Raw genomic sequence first — 19,758 nt, forward strand, 5'->3', positions numbered from 1 at the left:
ATAAATGAATGAATCAAGAGACATACACTTTGAGTCGCCTTTTCGCAGGAGGGGAAGTCTTTCACCACCCATACCGCGTTACTCGTTCGGTTACTTCCCTTCTCACTGGAGATGTATTTGTGGGTCCGCGCCTTCGTCCATCTCTTCTTCGAACGACATGTCGGCTAGGAAACTGGGTAGTGACGGCAGCGAGTAGAAAAAGTATCTCTTTACACGGGAACCCGTGGGCCCCGCCTCCGCTCATCTCCTCATCTTTTGCTTCTCCACCTTGCTTTTTCTTCTCTCCTATCTGTCTATCTTCGATTGCTCCCGTGAGGGAATTCGATTTCGCATCACTCGTCTTCCGCTAGGGTTTGTCGTCCCTCCGTTTTTTGCGTGCCAAACCAAGAGGGAAAAAGAGGAAGTTTGGCTTCCTTTGATGAGATATCCATGAAGCGGTAACTACGTTTGTTTTCTTTTGGAGAAATCCTGCTGTTACTCGTTCGATCTTGCATCCTGTTTAGTCATGTCAGTAACTGGATTCTTCGCTCTTTTTCCTTGGTTTCTGATGTGGATATCCTGCAACCTGTGTGAGTAGCGATTTCGAATCGAGCGACGGATAGTTTATCCTTGGTCTCGTCGTTTCCGAGAAAAAATATTTTTCTTAGATTTGTTGGAAGCCGAATTGGTTAAAGATAGTATCTTTTTAGGATTCTTAGCTTCCCAAAAGTTGCTTTGATAAGTGTAGATTCTTCTCGCGAGGCAGAGCGGCTGATTCTGGTGATGAAAAAGGTTTCGTAAGATACTTTTAAAATATCGGTTGTCAAGACTTATGATGCTGCCGAAGTTGAATTGCTCGTCGGGGTCTGTTGCCTTTTCCGGTATATGTTTTTAGATGTTAGCTACAGGAGATTTTCTGCAATTGGCAGCTTCCAAGATCCGAAGTAGTTATTTTTAGAACATTCCCTCTTGTGAATTTTATAACTAAGGTTGTCAGGTTGAGTGAATCCATATATTTGTGAGATTATTAAGTGGAAATCTTCTGGAAGTACTATCAAAATGCTGATTAATATACATAAGCAATTGTGAGAGTTTGGGTATCGACCTTGTTGTTATCATGATTAAATAACTCTGGTTGACAGGTCTACTCATTTATAATAAAATCTACTGCTACTTGTGATTTACTTTATCTTTGCGACTTATGTTTTTGTGGTTTTACTAAATTTGATAAAATGCATTGCATTTGAAACTTGACCAAGTTTAAGCTTTTAATGTCCAGGAAAGTGGTTAGATTAGACTTTAAGGTCTTTTGGGACATATGCTGACATTGCCTGAATTTTTCCAGAGTATGCTGACAACTTCGACGGTGAGGACATTTCTTGTAAAACCACAAGAACAGAAGCAGCATTTGATTTTGTTGTTTAGCTTCTGAGAGCGAGGAAGCATGAGTCACCTTTGTGATTTCTGTGGGGAGCAAAGATCTATCGTCTACTGCAGATCTGATGCTGCTTCTTTGTGCTTGTCATGTGACCGCAATGTTCATTCTGCAAATGCACTTTCTCAGCGTCACTCCCGCACTCTTTTGTGTGACAGATGCAGCGCACAACCTGCTGTTATAAGGTGCACTGAAGAAAGTGTTTCACTTTGCCAAAATTGTGATTGGAATGGGCATGCTGGGTCAGCAGTTTCTTCAGGGCATAAAAGAGAGACAATAAACTGCTACATAGGCTGCCCGTCGGCAGCAGAGTTTTCAAGAATTTGGTCATTTTTTCAGGAGCTTCCTCAGATAGCTGAGTCCGATTGTGAACAGGGCTTAGGTTTGATGACCATCAATGAGAGCAATGTTAGTAATTGTTGGGCTTCTCCAGAAAACAGTACTTTGGACGTATCTGGTGCGGGCAAAATGGAGGAACCGGAAGCTGTCGATAAGTCCAATGCCTTGATTGGATCATCTTCAGGGTCTGCAATGTGTCCTATGCCCTGTACTGCAGATCTGACAGCTGGTGCAGTGGATTTAACTACACCTAAGGTGCATTTAAGTTTTGAATTCACTTTATTTGTCTCTAAATTTTAGAACCCATTGATGTTTGCTGTCTTTTAAACAAAATCTTTTGTACTATATACAATTACCAAATTCAACTCTACTATTCAAGTTACTTTTTTGCCTAACAAACTTGATACTAACAATTGACTACCATTTTATGTTCCAGCATCTTTTGTTGACAGCAAGGATGTGTAGTTACTTACATCATTGACTAGTCTGCAGGGTATATTAATATGTGTAGGTGTACCCTTCCTCCATTCCTCTGGAGCCATAAATTGCAGTCTACCAGAGTATCAGGTCTTATGACACTTTCACATAGTGAGCACTTCTATTGTTCTGCTTTTACACCCCTCTTCTCTCTTCCTCTCTCTCTCTCTCTCTCTCTCTCTCTCTCTCTCTCTCTCTCTCTCTCTCTCTCTCTCTCTCTATATATATATATATATATATATATATATATATATATATATATATATATATATATATATATATATATATATGGGTCACTGGTACATGGATTATGCTCTTAAATGTTTAGCTTAATCCTGAGAATATGGTTCAATGTTTGGATGCTCTTAAGATTATGGTTCTTAATCTTGAGAATTATGTTTGGATGCTCTTCAATGTTTAGCTTCTTTCACACATTTCAATTGGCAATAGTTTATCGACTCGTTTGCAGCTATCTTGTCCTGGGACCAAAGATTTTGAATTCTGCAAAGATGATATTTACGAAGATCTCAATGTGGATGATGTTGATTTGACATTTCAAAACTATGAAGAACTTTTTGGTGTATCTCATAACCAAACCGGGCACCTTTTTGATGATGATGAAATAGATATTTTTTTTGATACAAGGGCAACATATGCTGGCAATTCCAACTGCCAGGGTGAACTTGTTGGAGAGGTACAACTTGTGGCTTTCTCTTATTTTTGCAAATTTGGTTTTTTTTTTCTTTTTTTGTATTGGCAACCACCAGTTTTATTGCTTTTTTTTCCCCTTCTATAAAATCAAACACTAGTTCACTATATTCATTTCTTCTCTGTCAGCTCCATTAGATGCAAGCTTAGATGTATGCATTACCTAATGTGTGTTCCAGTTCATTTTGTTATGATGCATAGAGTACTTCCTGCACCATTTACTATCTTCAATTTTTTGTCAAGGGGAAAAGGATGGTTTCATAAAGATTCTTCCATTCATTGGGGTAATGATTTCTGTAGTTATTATGACTTGCAAAGGTGTTGGATTTTAAGTGCTCATTTGTAGGGCAACAATGCTCTCAACTAGTTGCGAGTTAGCAAGAAACCCGAATTGCTTGTCAGAGATAAAAGTTAAAGTGGATGAATCATAAACAGAAAAACTTGTTAATACCTGATATTTGAAAATTCAACTTGAAATCTGACGTGTCATACTTCATCTGAATACACTCGATATAATTCATTGGAGATTTCATTTCATAATAGATTAACTCATTCAGGTCTTGTTGCTAACTGTCAAAGGAATACTGTTATGCTATGTCTGCTCTGCTTGCTTCCACCAATTTCCTTAATTTAGTTTGGTTATTGTGTCTCACAAGCTGATATATCTCACAAGCTAATAATTAGGAGAGCAGAAATGCTTTGCCATCATATTTCTTAGCGAGGCCTGCAATTTCAAAGAGTCATCACCTTTCTTGTGTATTCATGAGAAAATGATTTTGTGAAGCACCAGATGAATCTCATGTTGAATTTCCGGAGAGACAGATGAGTGTTATTTTGTGCATAGCTACTACCTTTATGTATGAAAAGGTTGATATATTCATGACCATAAGCAGCATCGTATTACAGAGTGACTAGATGCTTCTTTGGATGACATGATCTAAGTTTGGTTTGGATGATACTACTTAAACATTTCTGCTCTCCTAATCATTGGTTAAAGCTGGCGTTGCCAATCTGTAGCAGCTTATGTAATGATCTTACTTGCCAATTTGTAACAACTTATGTAATGATCTTAAGTTATCTCGACAACAAGCTGTTACCCTAAGCTGTTGTCAGCAAGCTGCAGTTTACTCGCCCATGTGAATTTTCCAAGCTAAAGAGCACAGTGCACAGTCAAGCAGCTCGTTAATTGCATGTCTATTCATATGTCATCACAACATGCATATTTAAGATGATCAATCATTCACTTATACTGTCTCGACTGTCCTTAAAATCTTTCTCAGGCATCATCTGCGGGGCAGGTTAAGCCTATGCAGGCAACATGTAGCAATGCAGTCTCTGCTGATTCTGTGATGTCAAAACCAGTAAAAAATGCAGATTCAAGTCAGTTTTTTCCAGCACGTCAAGCTTGCTTTAGCCTATCCCTTTCCTTTTCTGGCTTGACTGGTGAAAGCAGTGCCGGGGACTATCAAGATTGTGGTGTTTCATCAGTGCTTCTTATGGGTGAGCCTCCAGTGTTCGAAGCTGGACTTGAAAATTCCTCGTTACCTAGAGGTAGCAGGGTTAGTGCTGTGATGCGTTACAAAGAAAAAAAGAAAGCACGCAAGTAAGTCTGAACTCTGACAATCTCAAATTGGATGTGCTATAATCTTCTGTGTTAATCACTGAAAAATATCACTGAGCACAATGTTCTTTAACTTCTGGATGGCTGGACTTGACATATATAGTGTGGAATTTCAGTATTTGGAAGTTGCATCCTGCTCTAGAAGCCACATTTTAGTTTTGGAACTTTTCACTTCCAAAATCCCTGATTTCTTTTAGAGGAAAATTTCTCATAAAAAATAATAACAGACATCGAATTAGTTTATGCATGTGTTTACTTATGTGGCACTTAGCTTTAGCTTATAGTGCTGTTAGTTCCACAATGAAGCATGTATTTGCTTGTTTATCTTGTATGCAACTAAATGTGTGTTTAAACCATTGTCGATCACCCTTTTTAACCTCTGAAATAAATTAATAGGATGTAAATGGACATCGTTGGCCAACTACAGGTGAGAATATGGCAGTTGATCGCATATGAGAATTATTTGTGATGTTCTTATATCTCTGATCTCTGTCAACCCCCTCGAGGTTTACAGTTTTGGATATCGAATATAGTGATGAGAAAGAGTGTCTGAGTGGGATGAAAAAGAACAACGATAAAGAGCTTCTGAGTCAGATGTGAAAACAGTCATTCTCGATTTTATTTTTTTATTGTTCTTGTTCTTGTATATTGGTTAAATAGAAAATCAGAAAATCAATCACCTACCAGAGAAAAGGTAGTGAGGCCAAAGATGCTCCTTGAGTTCGAAGTCAATTGTTAGGAATGATATTATAAAATAGGTGTGCAATATGAAATTAGACAACATACACACAGCTTTTGTTACAAACTTGACTCACTTGGAATTCTATTGATCTGTAGATCAGTAACACAAGCTATTTAGTCATGAATGCATGACAGTATGATAACTAACTAGATGTATTCTTAACATAAAAAATAATTATTGTATCTTGATGAAAATAATAAAGCTGTATGTGAATGATGCCATGTTTTACAGACAAATGGATCTAATTCAATTATAATTTTATTACAGATAGTTGTTATAGAGTGATTGTGATTGCTCAATTAAAATATTCCATGGATATGTTCGACAAATTCTCAGAAACTTCTTTCTTGTATTTTGAACAGGTTTGAGAAAAAAATAAGGTATGCTTCTCGCAAGGCTATGGCTGATGTAAGAAGGCGGGTGAAGGGCCGGTTTGTCAAGGCTGGTGAAGCTTACGACTATGACCCACTTGCACAGGCAAGAAGCTGTTGAGAGCAACACATTATCATAGTATAATGTAAACATCAGTTGATAAATACTTGGGGAAAATGAAGACCGACATAGGTCATCCTTCCCTTGCCATTAATATGTTTATCAGCCTATTTAAAGAAGTTAAAAGGGAGGAACAAGAAAGGCAGCATGATTGATGGCTGAAAATATGAGTTGCAAGTTCTCAGTCCTTGTTAATTTGCCAAGGAACATTCTGGCATTATGAGTTCTTGATCCCCACATGGCCCAACATCCTGATCCTGTAAATGTCAGTTTTCATTTTGTTCAATAATGAATGGGATTGTATATATTCTATGATTGGGAAAAGAAGGCCAGCACATACTGGTTTATTCTGCCTTGAATGACCTGGTATCCATGCTCTTCCTGATCCTGATCCTGTAAACATTTTTTTCTGACTCCGTCCGAGGTCAGTTACCCTCGTATGGCATGCTACAGTGTCCCCCGGGGTTAGGTTTCTGATTTGGACATTGGCTCCATTCGCCATATCTCGTCATGTTATATTTTGTATAGTGTGTTGTAACCGAAAAATAGCAATTTGTATCCATTCAAATGCAAAAGAAAATTTTATATGTATCAAGATTCTTGAAGAACCTTTATCTTTAGTTTCTTTTTATGTCATCGACAGTATAAACACAATAAACTTTGCACGTTGCTCATGTGTGTTTAAAGCAATTGCTGCAGCTGCCCAAGATTGGTTGTGCATCTTAAACACCTGAAGATGTGTTATGGTTTTCTTTGTCATGCTGTTGGCGATAGTTGTCTTCCAATATTGTCATCTTCAAATTTATTAGTGCCAGATAGAGAACATATCTGTGACTGAAAAGAGTTGAGCAACAAGCTCGACTCAAAGCATATGTGTGCAGCTTAGATTACTTCAGCTTTACCAATCTCAAGCTTGGGGGTCCATTCATCTGCTCATATACCAGCTTGGAAAAAATGTTTGTGTGCCAATTCACCTTGCTCTCATCACCACAGAGAATAAAATCCGACATTGACTGTGATGTTGCAGTCTTAGTTGTGGTGAAAGAATAGCAGTACATTTTGGATCACAGACCCGAATCATTCAGCTGGGTGTTTGTCATGGAAAATGTTCATCGCGTTTGACGTGATTTGGTCCTTTTGTGTGAAAGTTGGATGAGGTATCTATACAAAAAATATCAAGTTAGTCATATGGTTCAGTCCCATGTCGAAGAACATCATTTCATATGGTAAAACATCGTTCAAACATTTCATGTCGAAGAACACAGCATTCCAAACCAATGGCCAAAAGAAAGTTTGGTTGTTGCCGACGAATGATGCAGCGCAAACAGAGCAAACTCCCCTCTCAAATGAAGCAGAACGCATTCACTCTTTAATGTTCTACCATGGATCCTATGAACCCTAAACCCCATAAAGGGTAACTGTTAACCTTCAAAGGTGCTGCCTTTATTCCTTCTCACCGACTGCCAACAGCTGCCGACAGTTGAGGTGGCTCTTGACAGAGCCGTGTGGGTGGAAATCCTTCTCCTCTGCAATTTATGGATCTCACATAATGCCAGCTTCTATGATCCAAAATCTCTTTATGAAGATGTTGATGCCAATTACGGAGAATACTTTCTATCGTTTCTGCCATGAAGATTCTTTATGTTTACAGCATTTCACCCTTAGTCATGCATTGCAAAGTTGAACCACAGAGAAATCTGGGAGGATCACTGAGGACAAAAATGCTATTCTGTCTCTTTTTCCTGCATGTCCAAATGCAGATTGATAATAATATTTATGGATCTCAAGATGAATGCAGGATGGGATATGAAGTCTATGCACTTGCAATTTTGTTGCATTATATTGCATGGTAAATGCTCTGCACAGGAGAATCCAATATTCCTATCATCTTTCTTTCTGAATAATTTAGTACTCAAGATGATATGTAAAAAAAAAAGATTATTTTCGTGTCTCGAATCTTCACCTAAATATATGAAAATTAACCTCATAATGAGATGTTAAATGAGCCTTATGTTGTGAAATATGTAGGTGAGACATCCTAGTCTTGGAAATATAGCATTGGATGCTCAATTCAAGTTTAAGCCTTCTCAAGCATATCTTTAGCATTATCACCTTTTACTATAGTCATCTTGGTGTGTAATAATTGATCAATTGAGAGAACTTAGACCAATATGAGATTCCTTTGTCTCTACACAGCATTTGGAACATTTAACTGTATCTTAAGGATGTAAATATTGTACTAATAGAGTATATTATGAGCAATGCTCCATCTGGCTGGCAACTTAGGTCATGATTCAAGTCACCAAAGGTGGATGCCACCCACATCCTAAAGAGACCCAACACCCAAAATACTAACATTAAAAGAGAAGGGAAGATTAAAGTCACACTCATGAAAGCTACATTTAACTTACTTTTTCTCATACCTCTCTCTCTCTCTCTCTCTCTCTCTCTCTCTCTCTCTCTCTCTCTCTCTCTCTCTCTCTCTCTCTATAATTCCAATACATGTCACAATGAACCATTACAAGCCATTTGGAAGAATCAGACAACATGATTTTATACATTAAACATAAGCTTACTCTATCATCATCCAAGTTGATAAATGAAGTCACACAAAGTGCAATCTCCACCAGCCCACTGACCTACAATTGATTCTCTCCATGCTTCCAGCTTACTCATCACACACAAGTAGCAGCCTCCACCAAACCTCCCTTTTCTGTCACTTAATTCCTCTCTTTTCTCTATAAGTTTAAATTATACATATTCATTATAGATTTTTTTTTTTTTGTGTTTCTGAAATTCTCAGTAAAAATCATTTTTTTTTTATTATCATTGATATGTGTTAAAAATTGAAGGAAATAGATATGTAAATTTTTTATCTTCAGAGGGATGGATATGTTATTTGCAATGCAACAAGCCAATAGGGAAGCAATCACGACCCTCCATCTACTGCAGCGCGAGAGAAGCCTTAGATCTCAACCGTCCATTCGAGGAAATGAGGCCCCACTTGCGCCTAAAACTTGGGCACAGTCGTGCGACAGGGAACACCGACGCCACTTTTCCTTCGCCTCCAACCGTCTCCTATGTTTTCGTCGGCTCGATCAAATCCGGTGGGGGCTCTGAAAAGATCCGGTCTTTCTCACCTGCCGCTGCTCTTCCGGGGTTAATCTGCGGTTTTGTTGCCGAAAGATGAGATCTTCCGGGCTGGCCTGATGCGTTCTTGGCCTGCGTCGGAATGGGAGTGTGGGAATCCATTTTGGGGAAGGATGGGAGGAGGTTCGTCAAGCGCAAGGACAGTGATGCCGGGGAGCACGGTATGTGTCTCTTCTTTAATCGATGGCGACAACCGTAATGGCGCGATTTCTGAATTATGGGGAGTAATTCATGATGAGGAAACACGAATCTTTACCTAAAATTTTCTTTCCCTTCAAATGAGTGGAACTGGTTTCATGTTTCATTCGATTTGTTCGTTTTTGTGTCGCTCGGGACATGATTCTTATGCCCCCGAGAATGGAAGAATCATCCTTTGTATGGGCATTATGGATTTTCGAGCTTTAGGGGTTTCTTTCTTTGTCACTGGCTTTTCTTGTTTTAGAGGAAGCTCTCTTATTGAGGAAACTGATATATGGGTTTGATCTGAGCCTTAAACTTCTCATCTTAATCCTTTTGCTTCCCTCTTCTCGGCGATTGCCTTCGTATCATTCCTTGCTTTAACTTTTTGTTCTCAAGTTTCTAACAATGCAGTTCCCTCGAAAGAGCTACTAATATTGTAATGTGGACCTTGATGCCATTGCTATCTGTTTCTCGTTTTACAGATTGATGCATCATTCCTAATCCCGATTGCTTTTCCCCAATGTTGGTCTTTAGATACTGTACCTATCTTTTGGTCCCTATCAGATTTTCTTCCCGAAGTCATCTTTACCTTCTTTTACTTCTTGCAAAATTACATCTGCTTAGTCAAACGACTGCTGCTTTTCTTGTCCTGCCTCAGGTCGTCTGTGTGCTTTCTATGTTAGACTTGGTAGTGACTGGTGCAAAGATTGGACTTTATCTTAAACAAACCGTCTGATATTGGATTCCTTGAAGCTTCATTCTTTAGATCATGCTTGATTTTTGTTGCTACATTATACCATCTAGCAGTCACAAATAATACAAATGAGATATTCTCATGTGCCACTATAGATGCATCACAAGTAGAAGAAATTGGAAAACATCGAGAAGAAATTCCCTTTTTTTCTCTCTCTGTGGCAACATCACTGTGATTTATGCTGCTACTTTCCCCACCTTTGCAACAATGTTGAACCTTTTCTCCTATTTATCTACCTAAAAGCAAACAGAACATTTCCTTTTCATAAAGATGGTATTTGTCTATGATATGATAGTAGTGAAAGAGGAATCAGATAGGCTAAATGGATTGTTGGTTTTACTCCTATCTCACTTCTGTGGCTGCCAGGTCGAGCACTGGAGGAGCTGCGAAGTTCCATGTACAGTGATTTCCATACTTCAGAAGGAGCAAAACGTCAGCAGCAGAGGTTATGTGGTCCATTTGTGGCAATGACCTTTAATTTCATTGTTGCTGTTGGAATAATCATGGCTAACAAAGTGGTGTGTTTCTCATGTCTCCTACACCAATTAAGTTGGTGCTTGCTATATTTTGAGAATTCTAGTCCTATATGCAAAGTGTTCCGTTGAATTTTACTTCTTTTTTTTCATTGTGTAAGAAAGAAAAAGCCTTACTGCTTGTTTTACAGGTGATGGGCAAAGTTGGGTTCAATTTCCCTGTTGCCCTTTCTCTGATCCATTATGTAACTTCTTGGTTTCTCATGGCCATCTTCAAAGCGCTTTCTCTACTGCCTGCTGCACCTCCTTCTAAAGCCACACCATTTTCTTCTTTATTTGTCTTGGGCGTAGTGATGGCTCTTGCCACTGGACTAGCCAATGTCAGCTTACAACATAACAGGTGAGACTTATGCTAGTACTGATGAACCTCCATCTTGTTCTAATGCTTTGAATGAATTGTTGCCTTTTCTTAATCTGGTTTTTATCACAGTGTGGGTTTCTATCAGATGGCTAAGATAGCTGTGACTCCAACAATCGTTCTAGCTGAGTTTATGCTTTTCAGCAAGAAGGTCTCTCTTCAAAAGGTAAAATTTTTTGTCTCTCTATGTATCATCTCCTTTATTTTGAATTTTGTTTCCCATGATGAATTGAGCAAAATATTTTATTTGGAAATGATGGGCATCTTATAGAAGTCTGGTTCATTTTCCATATATAGCTTCCCAGAGTCCCCTCTTTTATGTCTATACCCTTGCAAAGTTAAATTTTGCATGAGCATGCAGCAAAAACTTAACAGAAAAAAATCTAGTGATTATACATCCGAGAGTCCAAAATGCCACATGCTTGTTCTGACATAGGTAATTGCAAAACAAGGGACTTGTGTCAGTGTTCAAGAAAACTACAGAGGCTCAGATATTTGGTTATAGTGAAAAAGATGATTATGTGGATATGCATGCAACTTATGAATTTTCTGGGGAATGCACCTAAACATACAGCTGGGAACAGAAAGGAAGGCTTTATATATTCATGGAACCATTTTATTTGAATCTTACTTAGGTTTAGCTATCAGTTTTTCTATCTTCAAAAGAAAAGCCTCCGTCAGTTTTTTCCTATATTCTTAATCCTTGGGCAATGCAGGTCATCACGCTAGGTATCGTTTCAGTCGGTGTGGCTGTTGCTACTGTCACTGATCTAGAATTCAATTTTTTTGGTGCTTGTGTTGCATTGGCATGGATTGTGCCTAGTGCCGTAAATAAAATTTTATGGTCAAATATGCAACAAACAGGCAACTGGACTGCTCTTGCGTAAGTGCTGTAACCAAATCTTCCAAGCTTATCATCTTGTCTAAAAGTTCTTCTAAGTCAGTCGATATTTGACCAGGTTGATGTGGAAAACAAGCCCAATTACCATATTCTTCTTCATGGTTTTGATGCCTTTGTTAGACCCACCGGGTGTGTTATCCTTTGGTTGGAACTGGAACAATGTAGCTGCCATCGTAATATCAGCTTTATTTGGATTTCTGCTTCAATGGTCAGGGGCACTGGCACTTGGGTGAGTCTTCAGGCACCTTTAAGATTTTTCTTTCAGCAAGAAAAGTTCACTCTGATAATGGTTTGGAGATTCTCATGTAAATCTGTTTTTCTATGTTTTAGTTCTAAAAAATGTTTATCTTTGCTGGTTGTCAATAATTATAAGGTTCATGTGGATGCACTTTCAATAGGGATATCAAGTAGTAATATTTGATATCTTCACTGCACCTACACAACTAACTTATTGTAATATTCACATACCTGAAATGCTCCATTTTGGAACTCCACAATATTTTGTGTATCTCAGACTTCACCTGTAGACATGCTTATTTTTTTCAAACTTATTTCACATTATTGTTTAAATTTGGCTTTGTTAGAATGTAGTTCATATTAGTGAAGGTAGGCCATCAGCAATAGAAAGCTTAGGTGAAGTCACAAGTAAAAAGCTACAGGCTAACCTGCATCTAATATTTCCACAATTTACTTGATTGTTTTTCTATCATTAAATAGAAAAATATATACCATTTAAAGATAACCGATAGATGGTTTTACTTGTTTGGGTTGCCAAGCAAATGCTTAAATGGTTTGTGCAGTGAAAGTGGTCACAGGTACCTCATTTTGACTCCCTCAGATGTTTCTGCATGTTGTTTCATTATATTTTCTTATTTCTTTTCTAGTTTTGTTTCCATCATATAACTGATAATGATATTTGCATTATATTTGGTTGTTACGTGATCATATCGAAATGCCATTGTGTTGCTGCAATAGCAAAAGGTCTTACGTTTTCTGATGTTGTTCAAAACATGTGTACTACACAGTGCAACATCTGCAACTTCTCATGTTGTTCTGGGGCAGTTCAAAACATGTGTTATTATGCTTGGTGGATACATTTTTTTCAAATCTGACCCAGGAATGGTCAGTTTGTTCGGAGCTGTTGTTGCTTTGTGCGGAATGTCATTCTATACTTACCTCAATTTGCGGGACTCAAAGGAGTCATCAGCGGGGGCAATCAAGCAGCTACTACCAAAACAGAATTCATTTTCTCTAAAGCCGAAAACAATCATTGATGAAGAAGACAATACAGATGCCATCAACCCTGTTTGAGATGATACCTCCATGGAGTGAGCTAGGCATAGGCATTTGCTCGACTAAACATCTTGACTACTATGTTTTATTCAAATGTCTCTTTCTTCTCTTCTTTTTATTTTTTTTTTTAATTTGCAATTTTGATAAGTGAAACGTTCTCGCAAAAGGCTGATCTGTGTATATACGCGTCCATTTCTGGAATTCTCAAGGGTTACTTGTTATCTTTTTATACGAAAAAGAAAATTCTACCTTGATGATGTTCTTTTGGAAGTGTTAGTGGTATCGATTTGTGTTGATTGAATAATGTGCAATGGCACGTCCTATTTGATTGGAACACAATGGCCAGGACCAGTTCATGTTATCTTTTGAAGAGTGAGACTGTTTTATTTGCTATATGGTTCATATATACTCTAGAGAAAAGTTCACAGAGAGGTGTCACATCTCATTGAAACACAATGGCAGTCATGTATTCTTTTTCTGGAACTGTTGATAACCTCATATGCTGGAAGTATTTAGTCACTTACTGCCTTATGATTTACGGAAAGACTTGTTAGATTCACACATACTGATATGGCCTATTTTGGATCCAAAACACGTCACACCTGGTGTCACACGTCAGGTCAGAATCTGTACCAAACCGTTGCTTGGTATGTCTCGGGAATCCCGAGACAGCATCGCCCCCAAGACACGATAAGTTAGAATCCGTACCAAGGCACTGTTTGACACGTCCATCACGTCAACCCGCATACGATCGACCCTCGAACAATAGTATAAAGACCTCTGGCCGACATCCGGCCCAGGGGGGAAAACAATTCCACAAACAACCGATTTGCTTGTCGGAGGGGTCACAGTCGGGAATCACCTGACGAAGGCCTTTTTTGCAGGCAGGCGCTCACCCCGAGCCACGAACGCCTCGACCAGGAAATCGTCACCCAGTGAGGGAGATCGAGCTGTCACTTATCTCAGGAACGGAAAGATGCAGCTCAATGCTGACGGTGCTAGGACCAACAAACGCTGACCAACACCCCATCGCGAAGGCTCGACCTACCTGGGCGTCCAGCTCAGCCAACAGAGAACTCCCGACATCGACCCGTGGACCTAGCCGTGCTGACTCATCAGCCACGACATCTTTGTTCACTAACATAAACCTGATAGGGTCAACTTAGTCCAACATAGGTTGAAGAGTGGGGAAACCAAGGGCTCATAAGGCAGTCGTGTCTCCCTTACCCTCAAAGGCACCTTTTGGAGCTCTATGGCTCCGAAAGGACAAAATCGTGCAGGTTCACACTCACCCAAAGCGGACAATCCCTCGCACCCCTAAGGTACATCGAGATAGACCAAGTGGTCCCATATCAGATTGGCGCCCACCGTGGAGCCTGAGCGACCCAAACCCCCCTTGAGCCCTTGACTCCCAGCGATGGGGGATCACCTGATAGGACCAACTTAGTCCCACATCGATTGAGAAGTGGGGGATAGACGAAGTGTGGTCCCCTGTCACATACTTCTTTGCAAAAGTAACTTGGTGATGTCAAAGACTTATACGAGCAATATGGAATTGACCTGTGTATGGCTCAAGCTCATAGTAAAGAGAAACCATTCTCATTAAACCTGCCTTGAACTTTGTCCAATCCATGCATAACACAGTTATAGTTGACTTGCATTCGATCTCGATATCTCCTAAATACTAGCAGCTTAGCCTTGTAGCAGTCACCTTGGAAGGGCTACATAACCTTCAAAGACCTTCCATCTGATGAGAGAGAGAGAGAGAGAGAGAGAGAGAGACGAGGCTGGTCTCCTCAATCCTATATACACACCATTGTGTTCTCCTCTCTTTAAATAATTGCAATCTACTTAGGTATTAATGTATACTATGAGTCTACAATATATGAATGCTAACGCTGTCACCCGTCATGTTAATCCAAACATAATCACCACGTAATCTCTCGTGAGGAGTAAACAAAACTGTAATTATAATATGGGCCAATGGAATTTGTTTAAGTCTCTCTAATCTCTTGACCTCACTAATATAAAAATATTTAAATTTTTCTCTCCCCTTCTTTCTCATAAGTATCTATTTTGTATCTATTTCACAAAGTTTGACACTACCTTTCCTTCGCGAAACGAAAAATAATTTAATTTATATTAAATATCATCATATCGATACTATCATATCTCGGAAGACCACTTGACGATTGATTCGATCGGTGGATTCGAACAATAATTCTATATTTTTCATAAAAAAATTATATTATATATTTTATATATAGTATTTTTTTTAAAAAAAATCTATATTTTAGATATTTTCCAAAAGGTACCCCTCTTTTTTTTTAACAATGTCCTTAATTTTAAAAAATCCAAAATATCCCTTAATATATATTTTTTGCCAAGTTTTATGGCCCATTTTTTTTTATCAGTTTTTAATTGTTATAGTATTTTTATCTAGCTTGTTTAGAGTGTTTTCCAATAGTATTTATAGTGTTTTATTGATATATTAAAAATACTATAAATATTATTGGAAAATATTATGAGTGATATCATATCATGTCACTTTGGTTATCATTACTCATAGACCATTACAGTATTATATTTTTAGATTTATAATTAGTTTGACTGAGATTATAATTATATTTAGATCATTTATAATGTTTTCAATTATGTTTTACAGTATTCTTATTGTGGTGGTTAAAATACTATAATAAATAAAATACAATAACAAGTAAAAAAAATTAAAATATAATTTAGGTGTTTTTAAAATTAGACATACTATTATATATATATATATATATATATTTATGCACTTCAGTGGAAAATGATAATATAATGAAAGATAAAGATGGGACAAAAACACGAATATAGGATATTAAAATAAAGGACATAATATAATTTTCTTCATGTCTTTCACATATTTCATAGATTTTATCTAAAATGTTCATGAATTATTGGAATTTTTTATTCAAAGTTTATGATTTGTTAGTATTTTTAATTAATGAAAAATAGGTTTAGGATTTTATAAATTATGTTTCTGTTTTATTTATAGTAGTATGCATGTTCAGAATTTTAGTTTTTTGCTTAAATTTTTAATCATTTATAAGAATTAATGCAAAATTTCAGAAGCCTCTCTGGAAAAAAAAATCATAATCATAATTAATTATAATTTTAATCAATTAGACTTAGGTCTGACCAGAGTGAGACGACAAGTAAGCTCGATCGAATCTAATCAAGTATAGTTCAAAATCGACGACAAGTAAGCTCGATCGAATCTAACCAGGTATAGTTCAAAATCGATGATTCAACAATCGAATCAAGTCGAGTGAGGAAACACACCTGATACAAAAAAAAAATTAAAAAAATATATCAAGCAGAGAATAAAATATTGATACATCGTAATTAGAGTAGAATTTTCAACAAACTCATAAGGCAAAGAAATCACTAGAAATCAAATGTAATCCATAGATTCCGGATGTCTATAATCCATATCAAGGTGTAAAGACATGCATGTCTTGCATGATTATTTTTATTGCAGTAGTACGAAAAGGGTCCATATATATATATCCCTTTGATCAAAGATGAAGAGTAAGGTCGAGTTCATCTTCGTCTCCGGCCGTGCCATTCTTCCCATCAGAAGTGGCCTTCAGGGACGAGGAGCCTCCCATGGGTGCTTGCATCGCTGGTGCCACTTCAAATCTTAGAGTGGGATCGTAATCTGCAAGCCCTTTTGCTGGGAATGCTTCATGGGAGTAATCGTGCTTTCTTCTGTTGTTGGAGGAAGCAGAAGCATGTCGGAACAGCTTATCAAGATTTAGAGCAGCGAGTGCCGGAAACAATGGCACTTTCTTTTTTGCTCTCTTGGCTGCATCCCTCTCCTTTTTGTGTCTGCTTTGATGACCATTTAATGCTTGTTTGCTGGGGAATATTCTGTCGCAGTACTGACAGCTGAAAACCCTCCTTTCCTTCGCATCATCTGTTCTCAGCCTCTTATCATCCATTTGAGACGCTAGAAAAAGAAGAAAACATGTTAAAATGATATCTAAATGTTGATGAGGTTTAAAGAACCACTAGCAACTAATTTTTTTTGTTGGGGTTGTTTGACGCTAGCATATTATCTATATGAAATCTAGGTTTTTGTCACCGTGACATCAACGTGGCACTAAAGTATTGGCTATGTTGTTCCGACACATTGATCACACGATATCACGATGTTGATCATATGACTTCAACATAGTGTACCCTTATGTTGATCATATGTTTTCAACTCTATGATATCGAGGTATTGACTATATGGTACCCTCATCTTAGCCACATAGTATCATGTTGTTGGTTATAGCATTAAGGTGTTGCTGAGGTATTACATGGCTTCGACATGTTAACACTATGATGCTGATGTGTTGGCTACATAACGCTCTTATATTAGTCACGTAGTGTCGTATTATTAGTCATACGATTTCAATGTCTCGACCACATGGTGCTTTGTTACTGTTCTTCTGACTCTGAGGTGTTGATCGGTATCTCGATATATCGATCACATGATTTCGACATGTTAATCAATTAGGTATATTATCAAGGATAAAAATGATGAAGCTATGACTATAGTAAATGTTTTGAATGGTGGCAAACAATAATAATGCATTAAAATTTCATAAAGTCGACCAAAGTATTATTGATATATCACATAACATAGCGAAGTATCTTAGATTTCATCGATTCATTAGGGTTTTGTATATGGAATCATATCGATGCAAATTCTATTTTTCTTTTAAAAGAAATATAAAGGGAAACTATTAGAATAAAGATCTGATCTCTATAGACCAAAAAAAAAAAAAATTGTGGACGAGAAATTTAGTTGGAAGATTTGCAGAAAAAATCACAAAAAAGAACAAAAAGAACAAGTTATTATGAATCACAAATCTAGCATAAAATCAAAATAACTAAGAGCAAGGAAATATGAAACATACATTTACTGATACGTAGCTTCTGACGGGACTTTGTGACGATAATGATGATGATGATGTCTCTTATGATTGAGTTCTTACCTATACATATAATAATAAATAGAGAGCTGAATAATACAAGAATGGAAGGATGTGATCATTTTGTGGTAAATAATCAATGCATAACCAAATTTCTTTCCTTGTATAATATGATGCATTCCCCTTTCAATAACTATAGTAGGAATCCCGTCAACTCATTGTTACCAATCATGTCTCTCAGTTGTGATGACACATCTGTATGTTCATTCATGATGAACAATGCAGTAAAAAAGGTCTTGTACGATTCCAATGCCACTTTTATTTTATTTTTTTACTAAGAATAAATTTTTATTTGCTAAGAAGAGAGTCTAAAGGATAATACAGATCAATCCTACAAAATGGATGTTCAATTCAAAAGGAAAGCTTTCCTTTCAAAATTGGAAGGTTATGCTACCCTTGCCTTTATCAGCAGTCTAATGTGTGGTTTGGATATATATATATATATATATATATAAATAAAAAAACGTAAAATAAGGATATAATATATATGTATAATTATATAAATATACACACATTAAGAAATACTCTATGAGTATTTACTGAGAAAATCATATTAAATTTATTACATATTTAAATGCATAAGTAGTGCCACTATTCATCTGCATTGATGCCATTGTTAATTCATATAATAAGATTATATATGGCAGGTTTATATTTTTGTATTTCTTTTGTCCTCTTTTCCAAAAATAAATAAAAATAGAATAATGAATGACAGTTGTTCTAAAAAATATTTATATTTTGGATATTTTTAATCATTATCCCCATTTGGTTTTTCCCTATAGTCTAATTTGAAAAATATGCTGATTGATCCTTAACATTTTTTTTTAAATATGTTATAGTATTGTTTTTTTTACTTTTTATAGTGTTTTGACCACCATAATAAAATACCATAAATCCTATTTGAAAATATTATAAATGGGTCAAATAAAAAATTATACTATGATTCAAATATGTATTTACAAATAAAAATAAAAATTAACTTATTATAATATTTTGGCTACCACAATAAAAATATTATAAAACATACTCGAACAACTCCGTAAATATTCTAAATAGACTCCTAACATCGACTAAATCAAGTATACATCAAAAAATATTATGTCGTAATGGACCATAAGTAATTATAATAAAAAAGAGACACTATGATGTCATTTATAATATTTTTCAATAGTAATTATAATATTTTTAGGATTTAAAAATACTATAAATGCTCTTAAAAAAATACTATAAATAAGCTAAATGAAAACACTCTAAAGTTTAAGATTGGTAAAAAAATATATATGAAAAAAATTGGCAAGAAAACTTTTTAGGGATATTTTAAATATTTTTAAAATTAAGGATATTTTTTTGGGAAAAAAAGGGGTATCTTTTAGTAACTATCCAAAATATGAATATTTTATAGAAAAATACCAACTAAAGAACAAGAAAAACAAAGGATGACTTTCTTATAAAATATTCTCATTTTATGTATTTCCCAATAGGTTCCTCCCATTTTGATTTCTTTAAATAATATCTTTAATTTGAAAAAAAACCTAAATTATCTTAGAAATTTTTTCATCCATTATAGTGTTTTAACATGTTGCAATTTTTTTTTTTTTACTTGACCTGTTATAATAGTGTGTTGCCCTCACTATAAACCCGCATTAAAACATATTAGAAATTATTTGATATTTCATATTATGTTTTAAATAGGTATTTATAATATTTGATGAATAATATCACCTAAATAAAATTTAAAAAAAATACTTGTTATAATACTTTGGCCACCA

The 19,758-nt window shown here is 36.3% G+C and overlaps 3 protein-coding genes across 3 annotated transcripts; 2 read left to right on the forward strand and 1 right to left on the reverse strand.

Moving 5' to 3' along the window:
* The first annotated feature begins 295 nt into the window (after positions 1-295).
* Positions 296-6,384, forward strand: LOC135616719 (zinc finger protein CONSTANS-LIKE 9-like). The gene is made up of 5 exons (XM_065116227.1): positions 296-437; positions 1,325-2,008; positions 2,700-2,924; positions 4,219-4,541; positions 5,664-6,384. The coding sequence occupies exons 2-5, from the start codon at positions 1,424-1,426 to the stop codon at positions 5,791-5,793; spliced, it is 1,263 nt and encodes a 420-aa protein (XP_064972299.1). The 5' UTR covers positions 296-437; positions 1,325-1,423; the 3' UTR covers positions 5,794-6,384.
* Positions 6,385-8,758: 2,374 nt separating this feature from the next.
* On the forward strand, positions 8,759-13,219 carry LOC135616727 (nucleotide-sugar uncharacterized transporter 2-like). Its single transcript, XM_065116238.1, has 7 exons — positions 8,759-9,104; positions 10,244-10,395; positions 10,542-10,750; positions 10,841-10,934; positions 11,485-11,651; positions 11,728-11,898; positions 12,695-13,219. The coding sequence occupies exons 1-7, from the start codon at positions 9,026-9,028 to the stop codon at positions 12,978-12,980; spliced, it is 1,158 nt and encodes a 385-aa protein (XP_064972310.1). The 5' UTR covers positions 8,759-9,025; the 3' UTR covers positions 12,981-13,219.
* A 3,303-nt stretch (positions 13,220-16,522) lies between these two features.
* Positions 16,523-16,948, reverse strand: LOC135635884 (zinc finger protein 3-like). The gene has a single exon (XM_065147318.1). It carries the CDS (start codon positions 16,946-16,948, stop codon positions 16,523-16,525), a length of 426 nt encoding a protein of 141 aa, XP_065003390.1.
* Between the last annotated feature and the right edge of the window lie 2,810 nt (positions 16,949-19,758).

Source organism: Musa acuminata, chromosome BXJ1-3, assembly GCF_036884655.1.
Source record: "Musa acuminata AAA Group cultivar baxijiao chromosome BXJ1-3, Cavendish_Baxijiao_AAA, whole genome shotgun sequence".
Lineage (NCBI taxonomy): Eukaryota > Viridiplantae > Streptophyta > Magnoliopsida > Zingiberales > Musaceae > Musa > Musa acuminata.

Coding starts and splice junctions, on each gene's coding strand:
- LOC135616719 (XM_065116227.1), top strand. CDS start 1,424: ATGAGTCACCTTTGTGATTTCTGTGGGGAGCAAAGATCTATCGTCTAC. Junction 2,009..2,699: donor TGGATTTAACTACACCTAAG/GTGCATTTAAGT, acceptor ACTCGTTTGCAG/CTATCTTGTCCTGGGACCAA. Junction 2,925..4,218: donor AGGGTGAACTTGTTGGAGAG/GTACAACTTGTG, acceptor AATCTTTCTCAG/GCATCATCTGCGGGGCAGGT.
- LOC135616727 (XM_065116238.1), top strand. CDS start 9,026: ATGGGAGTGTGGGAATCCATTTTGGGGAAGGATGGGAGGAGGTTCGTC. Junction 10,935..11,484: donor AGAAGGTCTCTCTTCAAAAG/GTAAAATTTTTT, acceptor TGGGCAATGCAG/GTCATCACGCTAGGTATCGT. Junction 11,899..12,694: donor TCAGGGGCACTGGCACTTGG/GTGAGTCTTCAG, acceptor TGTACTACACAG/TGCAACATCTGCAACTTCTC.
- LOC135635884 (XM_065147318.1), bottom strand. CDS start 16,948: ATGGATGATAAGAGGCTGAGAACAGATGATGCGAAGGAAAGGAGGGTT.